This window comes from Candidozyma pseudohaemuli, assembly GCF_003013735.1.
Source record: "Candidozyma pseudohaemuli strain B12108 chromosome Unknown scaffold00008, whole genome shotgun sequence".
Classification (NCBI taxonomy): Eukaryota; Fungi; Ascomycota; class Pichiomycetes; order Serinales; family Metschnikowiaceae; genus Candidozyma; species Candidozyma pseudohaemuli.
The window spans coordinates 20,839-38,730 of NW_020194442.1; the positions used below are offsets into that span (position 1 = coordinate 20,839).

Genomic DNA, 17,892 nt, shown 5'->3' on the forward strand with positions numbered 1-17,892 from the left:
GTGATGATGCCTCGGCTACTGCGCCTGGTCTTGATGAGGCTTCCTACCGCGGATACACCATCAGCCAATCTTCCCCTATCCACCGCCCCAGGCTCCCCTATCCCCTATTCCCGCTACGACTTCACGATTCGCTTTTCGAAGCGCTGCTCGCTGCTCACATTTTACTTCATTCCCCCTAATACGACCCTTCCCCTAACTGTGCTGGAGGCTCAGTCTAGCATCTATCGGGCTGCGCCCACCAATTGAGCCCCATGCGACCACAATTAGCATACTCACGACTTAATAAACGGAACATAAACGAGCTCTAGAAGAAATGGGTTTGGAATCGGGTCCAATCCATGTGTAGATGGCATCGTCTGTGCACGTGACCTGTGTCACGTGCGCGGCATCGCCATAAAATCTCTAATCAACCTCCATCACCATCAATGACACCCAAACCCTCCAGATTCCACCCTAATATCATCATTACGGGAACCCCCGGCTGCGGAAAGACGAGTCTTTCCAAGAGTCTCGCCGAAGGTCTCTCCGGAAGCGACTACAAGCACTACAACATCAGTGAGCTTGCAAAGGAGAGAGATTGTATTGAAAGTTACGATAAGGAGAGAGATACCGGGGTTGTGGATGAAGACAAACTTCTAGACAGCTTGGAAAACGATCTCAGAGAAGGAGGAGCCATTGTGGACTGGCACTGTTGCGACATTTTCCCCAAAAGGTTGATTGATCTTGTGGTTGTTCTTCGAACCGACAACTCCTTGTTGTATGACCGTTTGAAGGCCAGAGAGTACAGTGACAAGAAAATTGACGAGAACATCGACTGTGAAATCATGGAAGTTATTTTGAACGACGCCAATCTGGCCTACAACAAGGAGATTGTCATTGAGTTGAAGTCCAATAACGAGGAGGAGATCAAGGATAACCAGGCCAGAATCGAAGCCTGGATCGAGGCCTGGAAGAAGGACCACAAGGACGGCGCCACCAACGAAATTAGTGAGTTTTATGCCGATGAAAGTGAAGTTGAAGGAGAGGAGGATTCTGAGGATTCTGAAGAAAATGACGATGATGAAGAGGAAGCTTCTGCTCTGGAGAGTGAAGAGGAGTCCCCTGACGAGTATGAGGATGAGGAGGACGAGGATGAGCCAGCTCCCAAAAAGAGAAAGAATAACTGAGGCTCATCTCAAGTGTATAATAGTGTGGGGAAAATACCACCAACTGGAAGGAATAGATGTACATGAAAAAGTATATTTTTTCAACGATTGATTCATTTCTTTCAGCAATCTGATCAAACTGATATGGATGCTCATCGACCCTCCCTCTTTAAAATAATCCACTGCAACGTTACAAGATCTGAGCCTCATGCTGGGCTCGGACATACCGATGTCCAAATGCCGACTGATTTTCTAGATAGCCGCACCATCACGCTCATCTCAGAAATCTACACGTTCCTATTTGTTAACCAATGCGGCTGCTCCATGCAGCGGTCATGTATTGATATCCCATGAGATCTAATGTACAGCGGCGCAGGGCCGATTAATGAATAAGCTAGTAAAGCGAGTGAGCGAGCTTGGAAAGAATCAACAAGGCGGCGATGGCGAAAAGCGCAAGCACCACGTAGTAGCCTCTGGTGGCGAAGAAGTAGGACCACTTCTTCTTGATCCGGGTCAAGTTGTGGTGCTCCAACTCAATGACACACTTGGCGTTCTGCTGGAAAATGTACTTGGACTCCTCGATGATGTCGAGCTTCTGTTCCTCGGTCAAGTCGTTACGGGTGGCCAACTCGTAGTCTCTCTTGTAGAGAAGTCTGAAGGCGTTCTCGTCGGCAACGTCAAACTGGAAGAAGTTCGTGCCGAGCTTGACAATGTCGTCGTGCTTCAAGCCGTCCTTCTGTGGGAAGAGCCCCGTGGCTCTCAGGATCGACAGTCTCATCACTCTGCCTCCGGCGAAAAGAGCCAAATACATAACGTGCAAGTATGCAAACAAGAGCCATGGCTTCTCCAGCGTCACCTCGCGGATGTGCTCGACAAACTCGATCTGGGCAGGCATGATGGGGCTCATGAACTTCTCCTTGTGGTCGTTGTAGTAGAACAACAAGTCCTGTTGGGCTGGAGCGCTTCTGGCAATGACAGGCTTCCACACCTTCTGCAACATCTCGCTCCACTCGTCGCCCTTCTCCAACTGAGCGTGGAGCTGTCTCTCGACGGTGGCGAAAACGTGGTAGAAACTCTGCAAACCCTGTCTGTAGATCTTGTAGTCTCTAAGGGCCAAAGCGAACTTCAAGGTGACAAGCTTGTCGATTTTGTTGTGAAGGGCTCTGGTCTCCAGGTTGATTCTGTTGGCAAGGGCGCCAACGTCGGTCTTGTGTGGGATGGTTTCTTCCTCAGTCAACTTGCTCATGGTGGGAGGTGTTTAAAAAGTTGAATTACAATCTGTAGCGTGGGCGCTTGGCTGCTTATATAGTGGTGCCGATAAGTCCGCGCATAACGCGCCTCGGCCATATCGGTGCATACCACCCTGCACGCGCGGCTGACTCTTGGACATACGTTGTGGGCTGTTTTACTTAAGCGAACGTTAAGCAGATATCGGAGAACGCCATGGAAGATACGGCTGGACCCTGGGCCTTTGGGACCAAAAAACGCCGTACTGCATGTAGACGCGACCCAGACATGGGCCATCACCGATGTCCGCAATTTGAAAAACCCGTACACCCCATAATTAAAGCCATTGGGTGCCCCCCGGTTCTGGAGCCATGAGTAGCTGCCCTGGTCTACAGTTCCGGTGTTAAGCGAGAAAGGGTCCCAACCGAGGATGACCTAGGAGAGTGTGATTGGGACAAAGGGACGAAATTGAAGGGGTTAATCAAAAGAAAAAAAAAAATAGAAATTGGGGAGAATTGATTGTGCTACTTTTGGTGCCTCTCGGTAAGTGGTAAGTGGTAAGTGGAAGGTTTAGTAGATCTAGACGGTTTAGGTCCGGTGGGGTAGGGTCTTTCATTGGATGTAGTTAAGAGAAGCGTGGAGATGGAACAGCCAGGTGGTGTGTGGAGGTTTGACGGCGGCTATTTTAGGCTTTTTGGTATCATGTGTGGATAATGTTGGCCTCCGGGATTGGTGGAAACGGCAATGCAACGTCGTAAAGCGATATAGGTATTTGCCGTTGAGGGTATCTTTTGAACTGAAGGCAAAAGGTGTTTCTTCCCGATAAATGCTTAAATTAATTTCTTCTTCATTTTGTCTAAATACCCAATTGATGGCGACAATGAGGAGGTGTATTCCTTGGTCTCTGTATGCGCATTGCAGTATGGGCGGCCTGAATGGCTGCAAACCAGAGGCAAAGGCGCCGATCGGATACACACCTTTTTTCATTGAATGGAGCGATTTGGGTGTTTAAGGTATTAGCGAGGTGCCTCCTCGAAAGATAGGCTTTTGATTGTTGGGTGGTTTTTTCCGATAAGGCGTGGGAATCGGAACGCTTGGCAAATGCTAATAATCTTTAAAAAGAAAGAGAGCAGAATATGAGTGGATCGCTTCAGAAGTTAAGGTAGACTACCTGGAGCCTTGGCTGTCATGATCTGGCATTGTTCCCGTGGTGCAGTAGGCAGTAGACGTTGAGAAGGTACTTCTGGAAAGTGACGTTCCAGAAGGCAGATTTTTCCATCTTTGATGTAGCTTGAAGCGAATTGAAAGCTAAATGGGCATCATATTGCACTTTTTTATTAGTGGTCGATTTTTACAGTCCTCACCTTATCTAGGTCTAGTCCTCAAGTTGGCTGCGAAATATGCAATGCTTACCGAAAATGAGATACCCATGAATATTGAAAACAAGAACTTGCCCCCCAAAAATCAGAAACTTCTTCATAAACGCCAATCTTCTTCTACCCTCCCCTCCACCGTCCAAAGCTACCGTACACCCAAAATCACCACTTCCAGGGTCCTCTAGCCTGGAAACCTGGACCCTACTCTCAGTGCGACATCCCATTGAGCCACAGCTCCATAGACACCTTCAAGATCCAAAGCGCAATTCCATTCAACTTCATTGAACGATCCTCCATGGTTCCTTCACTTGCTTACTAATGCCACCGAACTTTCCATCAATTCCCCAACCTCCATCAACTCCATCTACCCTGTCTGTCTCTACCTCACCACACCAGTACCCATGTCCCATACCCCATACTCTCAAATCAACAACACCCAAACGTCATGACCAGCAAACCTCGACGTCACCACCCAATCCACCCAATCCACCCACTCCATCCAAAACTACACATCCCAAATTGCCTTCACAAATGGCAAAGGGCTTGAGCCACACGTTGCGAGCCCTGCACCGGCTGCAAAACAGCTACTCAGATAACCCTGGCTGCGAACAAAGACGGCCATCACGTGGAATCGACTATATAAGAGCCCCGGGAGCAACTCTCACCCCTAATGGCACCTTCTACTCTCAAAGTGGACCGCCACACAAAGCGGAAACTCAACAACGGCCAGGAAATCCCCGTTGCGGGCTATGGCGTCTACACACTCACCCAGAAGGAAACAGTGGACTTGGTCTACGAGGCATTGAAGCAGGGCTACCGCCACATCGACACTGCTGTGTTGTATGGAAACGAGAGGGAGTCCGCCCAAGGGGTGGCGAAGTTTTTGAAGGACAACGAGGGCAAGGTGAAAAGAGAGGATATCTGGTTCACCACCAAGATCTGGAACAGTGACCACGGCTACAACGAGACGAAAGCCGCTGTGGACAAGATCGCCGCCCAGGTCAAGGAGCACATTGGCTATGTGGATTTGGTATTGGTGCACCTGCCCAAGTCCAACAAGGAGAAGCGTTTGGGCACATGGAAGGCGCTTCAGGAGCTCCAGCAGGACCCCAAGAACGGGTCGCTTGAAATCAGGTCCATTGGTGTTTCCAACTTTGGCGTCAAGCACCTCGAGGAGCTTTTCGCCTGGGACGGCTTCAAGGTCAAGCCTGTGGTGAACCAGTTGGAGTTGCACCCATGGTTGCCTCACCACAAGATCAGAGACTTTTTGGTGAAGCACGATATTGCCGCCGAGGCGTACTCTCCACTCACGCAGGGCGAGAATTTGGACGACCTGGAGCTTCTTCAGTTGGCAGAAAAGCACAAGATCAACAAGGTGGAGATCTTGTTGAAGTGGTCTTTCCTCCAGGGCTTCATTGTGTTGGCCAAAACGGCCAAGGTGGAGCGGATCAAGCAGAATTTGGAGGTTTTGCCTGAAAGTGGGAGCATTCTGTTGGACGAGGATATCGTCAAGGCTTTGGACAAGCCGGAGTCTCACCAGGTGTTCACCTGGTTTGGGCTGGACCCCACGGTTTATGTGAACTAGGTCAGGTAGATGAGTTTATATGATTTTATGTGAATTTAAGTTATTAATTGGTAGTGGGTATTTTTGATAGGGGAAGGTTGTAGACCAGATGGACTCAACTATAGGCGTTTGTATGAATCTATGTGAATTTAAGTGTTAACAAATTTAGGTGTTTGCAACTTTGAGTGTTCACGAATTTAATTTTGAATAAATTGGCACTTGGCACTTGGTAATTGGCATTGGTAATACGGCAATTTTGTAGACCCGATAGACTAACTATAGGCTTTTTGGTGCATATGTACCTTTCTTACACAATACGGAACGGCAAGGTTCACAACCGTTAGATAAGCGCAGCATTGACGGGATGAGGAGGTGAGCAGAATCCAGATATTGACAAGTCTTGATTTATATATGGACTGATTTGTGGAATTCAAGCCTTCAGACAGACGTCTAGGTGGTACAGTGTAATGGCTGCGAAATGCACTCATGCTGTTCCTCATAACACCAGAATCTTTCAAGCATTGCAAAGCAGGCATTTTTGATTCTTTAATGAATTTGAAAACTTCAAGTGATCGAAATAATTCTTATTTAGTTATTCGCCACTTTGCATAGCTTCCCCTATTGATACACTAGAAACCACACCCACAACCACCAGTCAACTCACCCTAGCACCAACAAAAAACCATTTCCAGCCAAAATCCCAGAATCCCAAAATCCAAAACCCCATTTCCAGCCCAAAACCCCCAAGGCTCCACCCTTCACCTCCTTCGGTAACCACCCACCTCGTCCACGTGACATCACCAACTTCTCGAAACTCCAACCTACTACCCGATCATGACCACAGTGGGCCAATTGAAGCACGACTTGGAGGCTTTGCTCGCTGAGTGCAGGCGAAAACACGCCGACGTGCGTACCGCCACAGAAACAGCGCTCAATGCTGCCAAAAAGGTCGATCCAAGGACGAATATAAACGACAACGTCCAGCTCCAACACACGCTATGTGTTCCGTTTATGATGGCCGTGGCGGGCGGGCTGAAGCCGCAAACACAGGCGCTTTCCGTTTTGCCGAAACTCATTGCTGCTTCGGCGCTTCCGGCGGATTTTGCCGACGATCTTCTTCAAAGCTTCTACAAGAACGATGTCCACCTGCTGCCGCTTGACTCCCAGTTGAAGATACTTCAGACGATTCCGGGGCTTATGCAGAACTACGAGATTCATGGAAAGAGCTTCTTGTTGCTTGTGGCGGTCTTGTGTCTGCTTATGGGCTCCGGTAGTCCTGCTTTATCGAATACGGCCTCGGCTACAATGCAGCAGGTGTTTTCGGGATTGTATGATAAGTTGGGCAAACACGCTAAAGGCGACCAGCTCCAGACGGTGGAATTGGCGTCGGCTGGCTCGGAAAAACCAGAGGTGTTCCACTTGGACAGCTTGGAGTTAGAATGTTACAAGGTGTTTTACGATCTCAGCGCCTTGGTAGCTAATGACGAGGTGGAGTACTTCGACCCCGATATCCAGATCCGCCGTGTGGTTGTGCTTGAGATTGTGGAAAACGTGCTTTCGCTCAACAAGGCTACGTTTAGAAACCACGAGGAGCTTATCGCCTTGTGCCGAGTTAAGACGTTTCCTGCCTTACTCAAATTGGTCACGTCAACCACCCACAACTTCCCCACAGTCCTTAGGGCCTTGAGAATAATTCACTTGCTTGTGGCAACCCAGGCTGACCTTTTGGGCATGGAGACTGAAATCGTGCTTTCCTCAACCAACCACCTACTACTCGATGCAGAAGACTCATCTTCCCGTTCGCTGTCTGTCACTGCTGTATCAGCTGAAAACGTACAGCCATCAACCACCTTGCCTTTCTGGGTGAAGGTCTTGGTTTTGGAGATGTACAAGACTCTCTTTAACAACTTCGACGTGGTTCGTGTCATCTACGAAACCCACGATAGAGACGAAAAGAAGAAAAACGTGATCCGCGAGCTCTTCAGCGTGCTTAACCACTATCTCGAGTCTAGCTTGCCCCAGTTCTTTGCTGAAGAGACTTTTCCTAACGCTGAGAAAAACACCTCCCGTCTTAGTAAACAGAATGCCGCATTGAAGGTTTCCCTTCTCGATCATTTGGACAAAACCGACCCTCCAGCATCGGTGCCTCCGCTCTACCCTGCTCACTTGGTGTTCAAGATCCTCATAAGCGTGGCAGATGGTGTATCTGAGTTTGTTTCTCGCATTTCAGCCAACTCCAACACTAACGATATCGAGGCCAATGTGGACTTCATCACCAGCTTTAACGAGACAATATCCCCAGAGGTGTTCAAGCTACTCAAGAAGTACCTTCATTGCGCCACAGACAATGAGTACTTCCACAACGTAGTCAGGGCAGTTCAGAGGTACACTCACGCTGTGGGGCTTTTGGGCATGACGCTGTTGCGGGACGATTTGCTTGTGCTTCTTTCTGACTGTGTGATCAAGGGACCAGCTCCTTTGGAACCACGGAAGCAGAATAACTCCAACTTGCTTGCCTTGGGTGAATCTATTGTTGACACCATCAGCTCTACGATTCAGGCTCCAGCATCCCCTCAAAATTCTCAGGCTAGTCAATTTGAGAGTAGCTCTAAAAAGAGTACCTCTGATGACGAGCTGCTCGCCTTTGGATCCAGGGTGTTCACCTCCCGTCAAATAATCTGCTACAGGGCCTTGACTAACTTGGCCATTTCGCTCGGCCTCACATTGCAGGACTCCTGGAGAATCATGTGGATTACTTTTCAATGGGTGGACTACTTCCTTAGTGGTGCTGATGAGTACAGTGGCTTTGCCAATAACAAAGAGCTCAAGAAGTTTGCCGAACCTCAGGTCAGTTCACAAGACTCCACAATAATCCGCAACGCAAGAGCGAAGTTGTTGGAGAGTATCAGTGCTTATCAGCCTCAGTCTTTTGAGGAGCTCGTGAAGGTCTTGACACTGTTGTACAACGAGGATCTGGCCACCATCAAGACCATCCAGACTTGTCCTTTTAACCGAAGCTTCTTCATACGCCTGTTGGTACTTCTTGTCACCAACAGCCCATCGCTATTGCTTGAAAACCAGCCCGTTTGGGACCATCTTATCAACTACTTCACTGACTTGGCCACTGACAGATCCATCCCACACCACAGAAGAAACTTCTATGTCACTTGCATGAATGATGTGGTGGTCAGCGTCACCAAGGAGGGATTCCATAATTCGAAAGATACTGATGGCTTGGCTGCAATGTCCCTTAAAGCCTTTATAACATTCATTGACAAGCTTTTTGGGCTTCCAGACTCAGAAGAGTTGCTTGTGTCCAATTGTGAGACTGAGATGCATTTGACCGTACTCACTACGCTCAGGAGCCTCATTGACGAGTTTGATGATCGTTTCCAGAATTGCTGGGGTCTAGTATTTACTATTTTGAGATCTGTGTTCCACAAGCATGCTGGTTCAAATGTCCAAGATAAGAAGCTTGACGAGAAGACGAGACTTTTGATCGCAACATCATTCGACACCTTGAAGTTGATTTTGGATGAATTCTTGAACTCCCTTCCCGAGGAGCACTTGAAAACGCTCATCGACACACTTGTCAATTTCTGCTCTCAAGAGCACGACCTCAACATCTCGTTTTCCTCTGTCAGCTACTTCTGGTCTATCAGTGATGCCATACGCTCTCATATGGATGGTGCATCTGCAACAAGTTCCGATATCTCCGTCGAGGAGGCGGATACTATCCAGAAACTCGAGCTTGCATTGGAAAAGTGCTCCACTGACACGATTGCATTCAACCAGGGCTTGAATGTGTACCTTCTTGCCAGGTTGTCGGACTTATCGTCAGACTCAAGAACTCAGGTAAGAGAGGGGGCTATCCAGACATTATTCCAGATTTTGGACGCTCATGGAAGATACTTGCCTTCCTGGCAAATGATATACGATGTCGTGCTTCCTGGTGTCATTGATGTCTCTAGATGGAAGGAGAAATCGACTTCGCCACACAACGATATAATCAGTACCTTCAACCTTGTGTTGTCGGGACTTGTTGCGGTGCTCAACAAGTACATGATTGATTTCACCGACAAAGCCACTTTGGCTGTGAAGCTCCAGTTCTGGCTGCAGATATTGAACTACTTCAACAACCTCCTTGCCTTGAACTGGAAAGATCTCAACCTCAAGATCTTCCAGTCTTTCCAGGACCTCATCTTGCCCTTGCCCAAAGTGAAGGATGTTCCTAGCGAGGTTGTCAATTCTGTGTTCGACTTCTGGGTGAATGTCCCTGTGGAATACGACTTTGTCAATCCAGAATACCAGGACTCACTTGCGGTGTTCAACAGGTCCTTTACTTCAGTATATCCCGTTGTTGAACACAGACTTTCATTGGCAGACTTGAGCAAGGTGTTGAGCCTTTTGAACCAGTGTGCAAGATACCCTGTTCTCAAGTCGAGTCTGAACGATTCTGAGAAGCTCACGGACATTCAAAAGGCCGTGATTGAAAATCTCAAGTTGCTCTGCAAGAATGAGCTGAAGGACGAGTTCAATTCGGTCATTATTCAACACCTATGCATTATCCTTTGCTATCCATACCAGACAAGGACCCGGATTGAAAGAAAGCTCAAGAGCAAGTTCGAGGGCAGGCTCAAAATCCCTACATTTACTGCTATCAGTGAAGCTTCCCTAGAGTTGATGACGGAGAAGATCCACGGCTTGGGAAATCTCAATGTGCTTCTTCCAGAGCAAGGTTTCGAGAAACTCGTATCATCGTTGATCGAGGCCGTGAGCTACAAAGCGCAAGGCTGCCAGGGCAATGAAAAGCCACAGTGGGTCAAGTGCAACGAGCTCATCACACACCTTGCTCAAAGGCTCTTAAATGAGAACTTGAGTGAAGTGAAGAACAGAAATGAGGTATGGCACCTTTTGGTGGATGCGCTTACTGTTTGTTTCGAGGACGTGAAGCCTGAAGAAGAGAAGGAAACTTTTAGACAAATCGATACTCTCGAGGAGATCGTTTTGCCGGTCTTGTTTCTGGGTAATATCAAGCAAGAAGAGGCATTGCAGCAGACGATTGGCCGGATCTACAGCCACTCGTACCTTTACGAAATGAACAACGTTGAACGTGAGCTTTGCGAGGGCAGCTTGGAACACACGATATCGTCGTTGGCCAACTTTGCGTTCAATGACTGTTTCGGAACCACGGCACAGCTTGTTCCGTACAAGAACAGAGACATCAGACTTCGCTGTCTTAAGGATTTGTTCAATTTCGCTCTGAACAGCGACCGCAGCCTGGCTGTTGCTTTCAAGTTTGCCTTGGCCCGTGCCTCTTTCACGCTTCGTCGTGTTATTGCAGAACAACGTCTTTTGAACAAGAAGCCCATGGCGAGAATTCTTGAAGAGGAACTTAAGGTTGTGCTTGAAGGATTGAAAAAAGTTCAAATGGCTAGAAAAGAGAGAATGGGCGGCATCAGCATACTTCTTTCGAAATTGGTGCCTTTTGTTTCAAACATCGAAGGCATGGGAGCAAGAGTGGAGAGAATTCTCTTGCGGTCTCATGCAGACTAGGGACAAAACCGAGAAATTGAGGAGTCAGGAATTTAAGAAAAGTCAAGGGGTCCAAGACTCCGGCGAGAAAAAGGCTATTAATAAGCTTTTGTGAAAAATTTCTCTAAGGTTCATCGTGTTGCAAAGCGCAGCCTGTTTGTTTACAAGATTAGGAGGCTTTGCAGCGCAGAATGGTTGCAAAAGTCCAGACGTCTTCCATCCTGCAGATAACCTTAAAAAGGGCAAACACGTCTACTTCGGGACGGGGCCCTTTTTGGAGAAATCAAAATTGCTCTGCCAAAAGCCGCCAAAAAACTAATTTTGAAAATCGCCACCATCAGAAACCCAAACTTTCCTCGCCCACGGGGCGTCTCAGACCGTTATTGCCCAGGCGCGAAATTAGTCGAATCGGGAAGGCGGCACATATTTTTAGGTAATTGCAGCACCTCATTTTCACGAAAAGGAAAACACATCGAAACCACACCACGTATTTATATAGACCTACCACCAGCAAGCGCAAAACCGCTGGAAAGGCAAGAAACCGAAAGTCACGTGTCATTTTCAAACCACGGCTCGTGTCGAATTAAAAAAATCCTGGAATTTCGGAGTAATCCACTGCCTAGGAGTTTCAAAAGAGGAGAGGCTACATAGAAGGGCCTCAGGTTTGAACAAAAAGCACGAAATCTCGGCGTTTCAAGCCTTGGATTTGAAAACCTGCTTTTGAAACCTTCGACTGTCGTTTTTCCATTTTCGTCTTGAAAAGACAAGTCCCTGAATCCATTCGTTTCAGATCAACAAGAAAGGAGGCACGCTCCAGATCAACAAGAAAAAAGGAGACACCGTTTCAGCATGAAGAAAAGCTCGTCGCTGCATTACGCCGAGTTCGACCCCGAGCTGGGCGATCTACAGAAAAAGCGGTCGCTTGTCAGAAGAGACCGTCAAAGAATGGACGAAAACAACCCCAGATACCACTACACACAAGTTGCCAACCAGCAGCAAAGCCACCTTCGTATCCAGCCCTCGCTGACGGGTTTGGACCCCACAGCAAGCCACGAGAGGTCCGGAAGACCTAGTTTTCAGTACCCTCAGGTTGCAGAGGAAGATGAGGGAATTCCGCTTATGGATATGGACGATTCACCCAAGGCTGGAAGAGAAATCATTGGTTTGAATGACGAGGTGCTGCCCAAGAAGCAGAAGCCACGGAGCCAACTAGCCCAGCGGGCGGCGGTCGTTCCAAAGAACAACGATCTTTCGTTCTGGAAGATCTACTGTTACGTCATCACATTCTGGGCCCCAGCACCAATTCTCAAGCTCTTCGGTCTCAAAACCAAGGATAGACAGTACGCGTGGAGAGAGAAGATTGGTCTCATTTCGTGCATTTTATACATCGGTGCTTTCGTGGCCTACATCACCTTCGGGTTCACCAGAACGGTCTGCACCAACTCTACCGTGAAAACAAGGAGCAATGAGGTTTCCAACGGATACTTGATCATCAACGGTCGCTCTTACGACTTGACGTCCTCGCAACACCCCAAAGCAGCGGGTATTCCTGCTGGCTCTAACATTTTGTATCCGCCAGTCAATGCCGGTGGTATGGATGCCTCTTTCTTATTTCAGAACGTCAACGGTAACTGTAAGGGTTTGATTCGTCCGAGAGACAACTGCTCGATTCCATACGAAGGCGAAGAGCTCGCCTGGTACATGCCTTGTCGTCTTTTTGCTCAGGATGGATCTAGTGAGGTCAACAATACCGATGTTTACTACGATGGCTGGGCTTGTCACACGTCGCTGGATGCCAGAGATGTCTATTACAATATGGAAGTCAACGGTGATGTCTACTTCACTTGGGATGACATCCGTAACAGCTCGAGAAACTTGGTCGTTTTCTCTGGAAGTGTCTTGGACTTGGACTTGATCAACTGGATCTCCACAGACGATGTCACTTATCCTGCGCTTTTCAATGAGTTGCGTGACGACCCACTTTTCAAGGGTCACGATATTTCCATGGTGTTGTCCAGCGGAGAACAGCGTCAGGCTGCTCGTTGTTTGAGTGAGATCATCAAGGTCGGTGTCATTGAATCCGAAACTGTCGGATGCATTTGCTCGAAGATCGTCTTGTATGTCTCGCTTGTATTTATTTTGTCTGTGGTGGTTGTCAAGTTCCTCATGGCCTGTTACTTCCGTTGGTGGATCGCTCTGAGACAGGGTGCTTCCGATTTTGACAACAAGTCAACTTACGAAAGAGAGAGAGAAATTGAAGACTGGGTCGACAACCCAACAGCTGCCGCACCTCTTACTACCGTTCCTGCTAAAGCCAGAGCTGACTACCAAACACAGAAGACCAACAGACAGAGTGTGTTCATCAAGAACTCCCATGCTCAGAAGTTGATTCCAGCAGCCGACATTGGCAAGTACTACGAAGACGGCGACAAGAAGCTCTCCAAGACTTTCAAGTACACCACCATGTCTACGCAAGCCGCTTTGCTCGGTCGCAACAAAAAGCAACTTGGCAGAGAGCACCAGAGCCGTTCGATGGTGTTTTCTCACTCCAGAGCATCTTCCATGGACTTGCTTTCACGTCCAGCCTCCATGCTTGATCCTTTCCTGGTTCAAAACGATCCTATCAACGGATTGAGTCCTGAAATTATCCACCCTGACGTTGTTCCTCAGCCACCAGTTGAGTACCAGCCATATGGCTACCCATTGGCTCACCTTCTTGCATTAGTTACTTGTTACTCCGAAGATGAGGAGGGTTTGCGTACCACCTTGGACTCTGTGGCTACAACTGATTACCCTAACTCCCACAAGTTGATTTTGATGGTTTGTGACGGTATGATCAAGGGTTCAGGTTCCGACATCACCACTCCTGACATTGCTTTGGGCTTGATGACTGACTTTGCTATTCCACCTGAGGATGTCCAGGCATACTCATACGTTGCTGTTGCTCAGGGTACCAAGCGTCATAACATGGCCAAGGTTTACGCTGGTTTCTACAAGTATGACGACTCTACTGTGCCACCAGAAAAGCAACAAAGAGTGCCAATCATCACCATTGTCAAGACCGGTACTCCTGATGAGGCTGGTACTGCTAAACCAGGTAACAGAGGTAAGCGTGATTCTCAGATCATCATGATGTCTTTCTTGCAGAAGGTGATGTTTGACGAGAGAATGACCCAATTGGAATATGCTTTGCTTGAATCTATCTTTCGTGTGACTGGACTCATGGCCGAATTCTACGAAATGACATTGATGGTGGATGCCGATACCAAGGTTTACCCTGACTGTTTGACCCACATGTGTGCTGAAATGATCAAAGACCCAGCCATTATGGGTTTGTGTGGTGAGACGAAGATTGCCAACAAGAGAGACAGTTGGGTCACTGCTATTCAAGTTTTCGAGTACTACATTTCGCATCACCAGGCCAAGGCCTTCGAATCTGTCTTTGGTGGTGTTACTTGTTTGCCCGGTTGTTTCTCCATGTACAGAATCAAGGCGCCTAAGGGTGACAACGGTTACTGGGTGCCAATCTTGGCCAACCCAGATATCGTGGAAAGATACTCGGACAATGTTACCGATACTTTGCACAAGAAGAACTTGTTGTTGTTGGGTGAGGATCGTTTCCTTTCGAGTTTGATGTTGAAGACTTTCCCCAAGAGACACCAGATTTTCGTTCCCAAGGCTGCCTGTAAGACTATTGTGCCAGACAAGTTCAAGGTGTTGTTGTCGCAGCGTCGTCGTTGGATTAACTCGACGGTGCATAACTTGTTTGAGTTGGTTTTGGTGAATGATTTGTGCGGTACCTTCTGTTTCTCGATGCAGTTTGTCATTTTCATTGAGTTGGTCGGTACGTTGGTGTTGCCTTGTGCCATTGCCATCACCATTTACGTGATTATCTTTGCCATTGTGTCGACGCCTACACCAGTCATGTCGTTGATTCTTTTGGCTGTCATTTTTGGATTACCGGGATTGTTGATTGTCATCACCGTGTCTTCGTGGAGTTATGTGGTGTACTTCTTCATCTACCTTATTGCCTTGCCCATCTGGAACTTTGTGTTCCCCACGTACGCTTACTGGAAGTTCGATGACTTCAGTTGGGGTAACACTAGAACCGTGGCCGGCGAGACAGCAGGAGCAGGTAAGAGTGGCCACAACGGAGACGGTGTGTTTGACTCGTCGAGCATTGTCATGAAGAGATGGAGAGAGTGGGAAGGCGCCAGACGGGATGAGTTGGCAGCTCCACAATTAGCATGGGACCCCAACCCAGAGAAGGAGTTGGAGTACTCAGAAGGGTCGCTGGGATCGCCATAGAGCCGTCGACCTAGACTTATATTATTGCATGTATATTTGAGGAAGCTGTAGACGTGAACGACTTATCGTTTAATGGCGTGAAATGTTACCATGAGTTCTACTTTCTACCTGCTGAATTTGTTGAGTAAAGTTGGATCATTTTCGTGCATTGAGCCTATGAGGGTGGCCTGATTTGAGAGACTATGCTAGTGCGCCAAAACCCGAACCAGCGGGGAGTATGGCGAGATATCGAAGCCGAGAATCCTGGATTCGTGAATATATGCGATTAGTGGGGTGGGCTGTTTTGGAGGTTTGGGTGCCTAAGGAGTTTCATGTTCCCATTTTGCAGCCATTTCTGAGAATAGGCAGAGTCGATTGAACAAAATGAGTTTTCGAAACGAAAAACTTCAAATGACTAAACTTGAAGGACTTAAGAATTCAATAAAATCTCTAATCGTCTGCTTTTCCAATGTGTACAACATTGTCTGCTGAATCTGTTGGGCTCCTAAATCGGCCCACTTAGGGCAACTAACCGAGCGTCTCGTTCAGGCACATACACCGATCTGACCACCCCAGGTCGACGGTCCTGATTCTGCAAAACGCCAAATCTCGAGCCCCAAGGTGTCTCCACGATGCCCCCAAAATGTAAATCATCAATTCAATCAAATCAACTGGTCAATCAGAACAAATCAGGGGTGTCAATCAGACAAACTTGAAAAGACCACTGGACCGGGATTCCACGGTCTCCTCCTTCAAAACCTCCTTTGTCTCCGGAACCTTGGAGGCCCTGGCGTCCACCAAAGTCGTCTCGGATTCAGTCCTGGACGGTCTTCTGCCCTGGTGGTGCTCCTTGAACTTCTTCAAGCGCCACGTGATGGGCGGTTTGTTGAGCAGCGGCTTGAAGGCGGAACCCTTTGTTTCTAAAGCGATAAGCATTGTTGAGAAAAAAAGACAAAAGGGGATTTCGGTGCCCTTTTATACCTGGAGGGCATAACGCAATAAGCGTCTGAAGCGCCGCACATGAGAATGCGGCAGCCGCCTAAGCGAGAAGCACCGTTAAGAGAGAAGGGGTATGCACGAAGGGGAAGATGGAGGAATTTTTGGATTTTTATGTGATTTTTCGAATCTGGGCCGGGTGCTGTTTTGGCGATTTTTTTCAAATTCGAGTTTCCCTCGACCCTTGCCAGGCCGGCTCCGAACATTCTCCGTTTCTTGCTTCGATTCGCAGCCAGCCTACATGCCAGTGAAGCTTAGTCTTTAGCATTTTGGCTCCAGGGGCAACCCCCCGGCATTACGTGTCGACAAAATCCAAAAAAAACCATTGGTTCTTTTTTCTTCTTTTTCTTCTTCTTTTTTTCTTTCCTTCACTTTTCCTCCCAAATGCCGTTCCCAAGCCTCATTGCTCGATGCTGCGTCGCTTACCGAAAAGAGCATACGTCTGGAGGTTCTTCACCACCAGGCTTTGGGTTTCGGAGCGGCCCGGGATCGGCGGCACCGGCGGCATCGGAGAATTTAAGGTGCTTTTTTGTTTTTAGATTTTGGTGTTTTCTGATTTTGGAGTTTTCTGATTTTGTTAAATTGGTTCAAACCTTCTCTCGTCTAAAGGCGGCTTTGCTCGTCAAACCACTCGCAGAAATACCCGCCGTGCCGATACTAGAAGGCGAGGAACCCAGGGAAAACGCCTTAAGTCTTCCATTATTTTGACGTAATTAAGAGTTTTAACAAAAAATAATAAAGATTGGCAAATCCACCAACTCTACTTTAAAACCCTCCTGCCAACCTTAGTGATTCTTAAACTACACCAGGCACCTCGGCAAGACGCCTTTGTGTTTCTGTAGAACGCTTCTGTGCAGCGGAGGAGGCCCTGATTTGTTCGCCCGTCGGCGGTTCCGGTCCCGTAGAATGACGCTTTCGTGGATCAGGGGGATCTTCGGCGCATCCTCTAAACGCTAAAGCTTGAGGGTTCGAATCGGGAAATCGCTGGAGATGCAAACGTCAATATGGATTTTGGGCCGAAGGGGTCGTCTTTGTTTTGTGGCACAGGGGGCCCCTTCCCCACGGACGCCACCACAGGGCCCTGTTTCCAGAAGCTTGTTCGGTTAAGGTTGCCTGGGGACTGGTAGGGTGCGTTTTAGGGTTGTGGAATTGAAGTCAGGATGAAGAGGATGAAGAGGAGGTGGGTGAGTTGGAGGGGAGGGAGTTGCTGGATGCTGTTCTGGTGGAACTTGAAGAATCGTGATTTTGTGGAACTTGGAGCATGGTAATTTGGGGGAACGTGGAGCATGATATCCTGGTGCAACTTGAAGCATGTGTGCTATATGAAAAGCGCAATGAACCAGTGATGGACTTCAAGATGAAAGACCTGTCCAGATAGAAGAACAAGAGTGGAGTCATGGTATCGAGCAATTGGTATTTTCAGGCCCTTCAGATCGAATGCATCGTCAGGTTACATGATCTACGACTAGCGCACTGGAAGAAAGGGTAAGCCTCGAGACGGACGGAAATTCAGAAAATTGTGGTTTCTATGGAACGTGAGCTGAGAAACTAGGGCAGTACTATTCCAGGTGATGTTCTCCGTATCCTGGCCGAAGTCATGTCCTTGTTTCAAGCTCAGCTTCTAAGAGGGCCCCAAAGGAACACCACAGATTCAAATACTGCTCAAAGAGGTCAAAAGACGTCAGAAATCGCCACAATAGATTTTTCATCAATCGGGTAGCGGGCCCTTGGAAAGCCAAAGCTGAGCTGCTGATCTTGACGA

General features: G+C 48.0%; 4 protein-coding genes across 4 annotated transcripts; 3 read left to right on the forward strand and 1 right to left on the reverse strand.

Annotated features, from left to right (window-relative positions):
- Nucleotides 1-425: 425 nt before the first annotated feature.
- On the forward strand, nucleotides 426-1,166 carry HBR1 (nucleoside-triphosphatase; the record flags this gene model as incomplete). The annotated part of the gene is made up of 1 exon (XM_024858589.1): nucleotides 426-1,166. One exon carries the CDS (start codon nucleotides 426-428, stop codon nucleotides 1,164-1,166), a length of 741 nt encoding a protein of 246 aa, XP_024713076.1.
- Nucleotides 1,167-1,539: 373 nt separating this feature from the next.
- Nucleotides 1,540-2,391, reverse strand: HMX1 (Hmx1p; the record flags this gene model as incomplete). The annotated part of the gene is made up of 1 exon (XM_024858590.1): nucleotides 1,540-2,391. One exon carries the CDS (start codon nucleotides 2,389-2,391, stop codon nucleotides 1,540-1,542), a length of 852 nt encoding a protein of 283 aa, XP_024713077.1.
- A 2,027-nt stretch (nucleotides 2,392-4,418) lies between these two features.
- C7M61_003247 (aldo/keto reductase family protein) lies at nucleotides 4,419-5,333 on the forward strand (the record flags this gene model as incomplete). The annotated part of the gene is made up of 1 exon (XM_024858591.1): nucleotides 4,419-5,333. One exon carries the CDS (start codon nucleotides 4,419-4,421, stop codon nucleotides 5,331-5,333), a length of 915 nt encoding a protein of 304 aa, XP_024713078.1.
- Nucleotides 5,334-6,146: 813 nt separating this feature from the next.
- On the forward strand, nucleotides 6,147-15,155 carry CHS3 (chitin synthase; the record flags this gene model as incomplete). Its single annotated transcript, XM_024858592.1, has 2 exons — nucleotides 6,147-10,852; nucleotides 11,681-15,155. 2 exons carry the CDS (start codon nucleotides 6,147-6,149, stop codon nucleotides 15,153-15,155), a joined length of 8,181 nt encoding a protein of 2,726 aa, XP_024713079.1.
- Nucleotides 15,156-17,892: the final 2,737 nt, after the last annotated feature.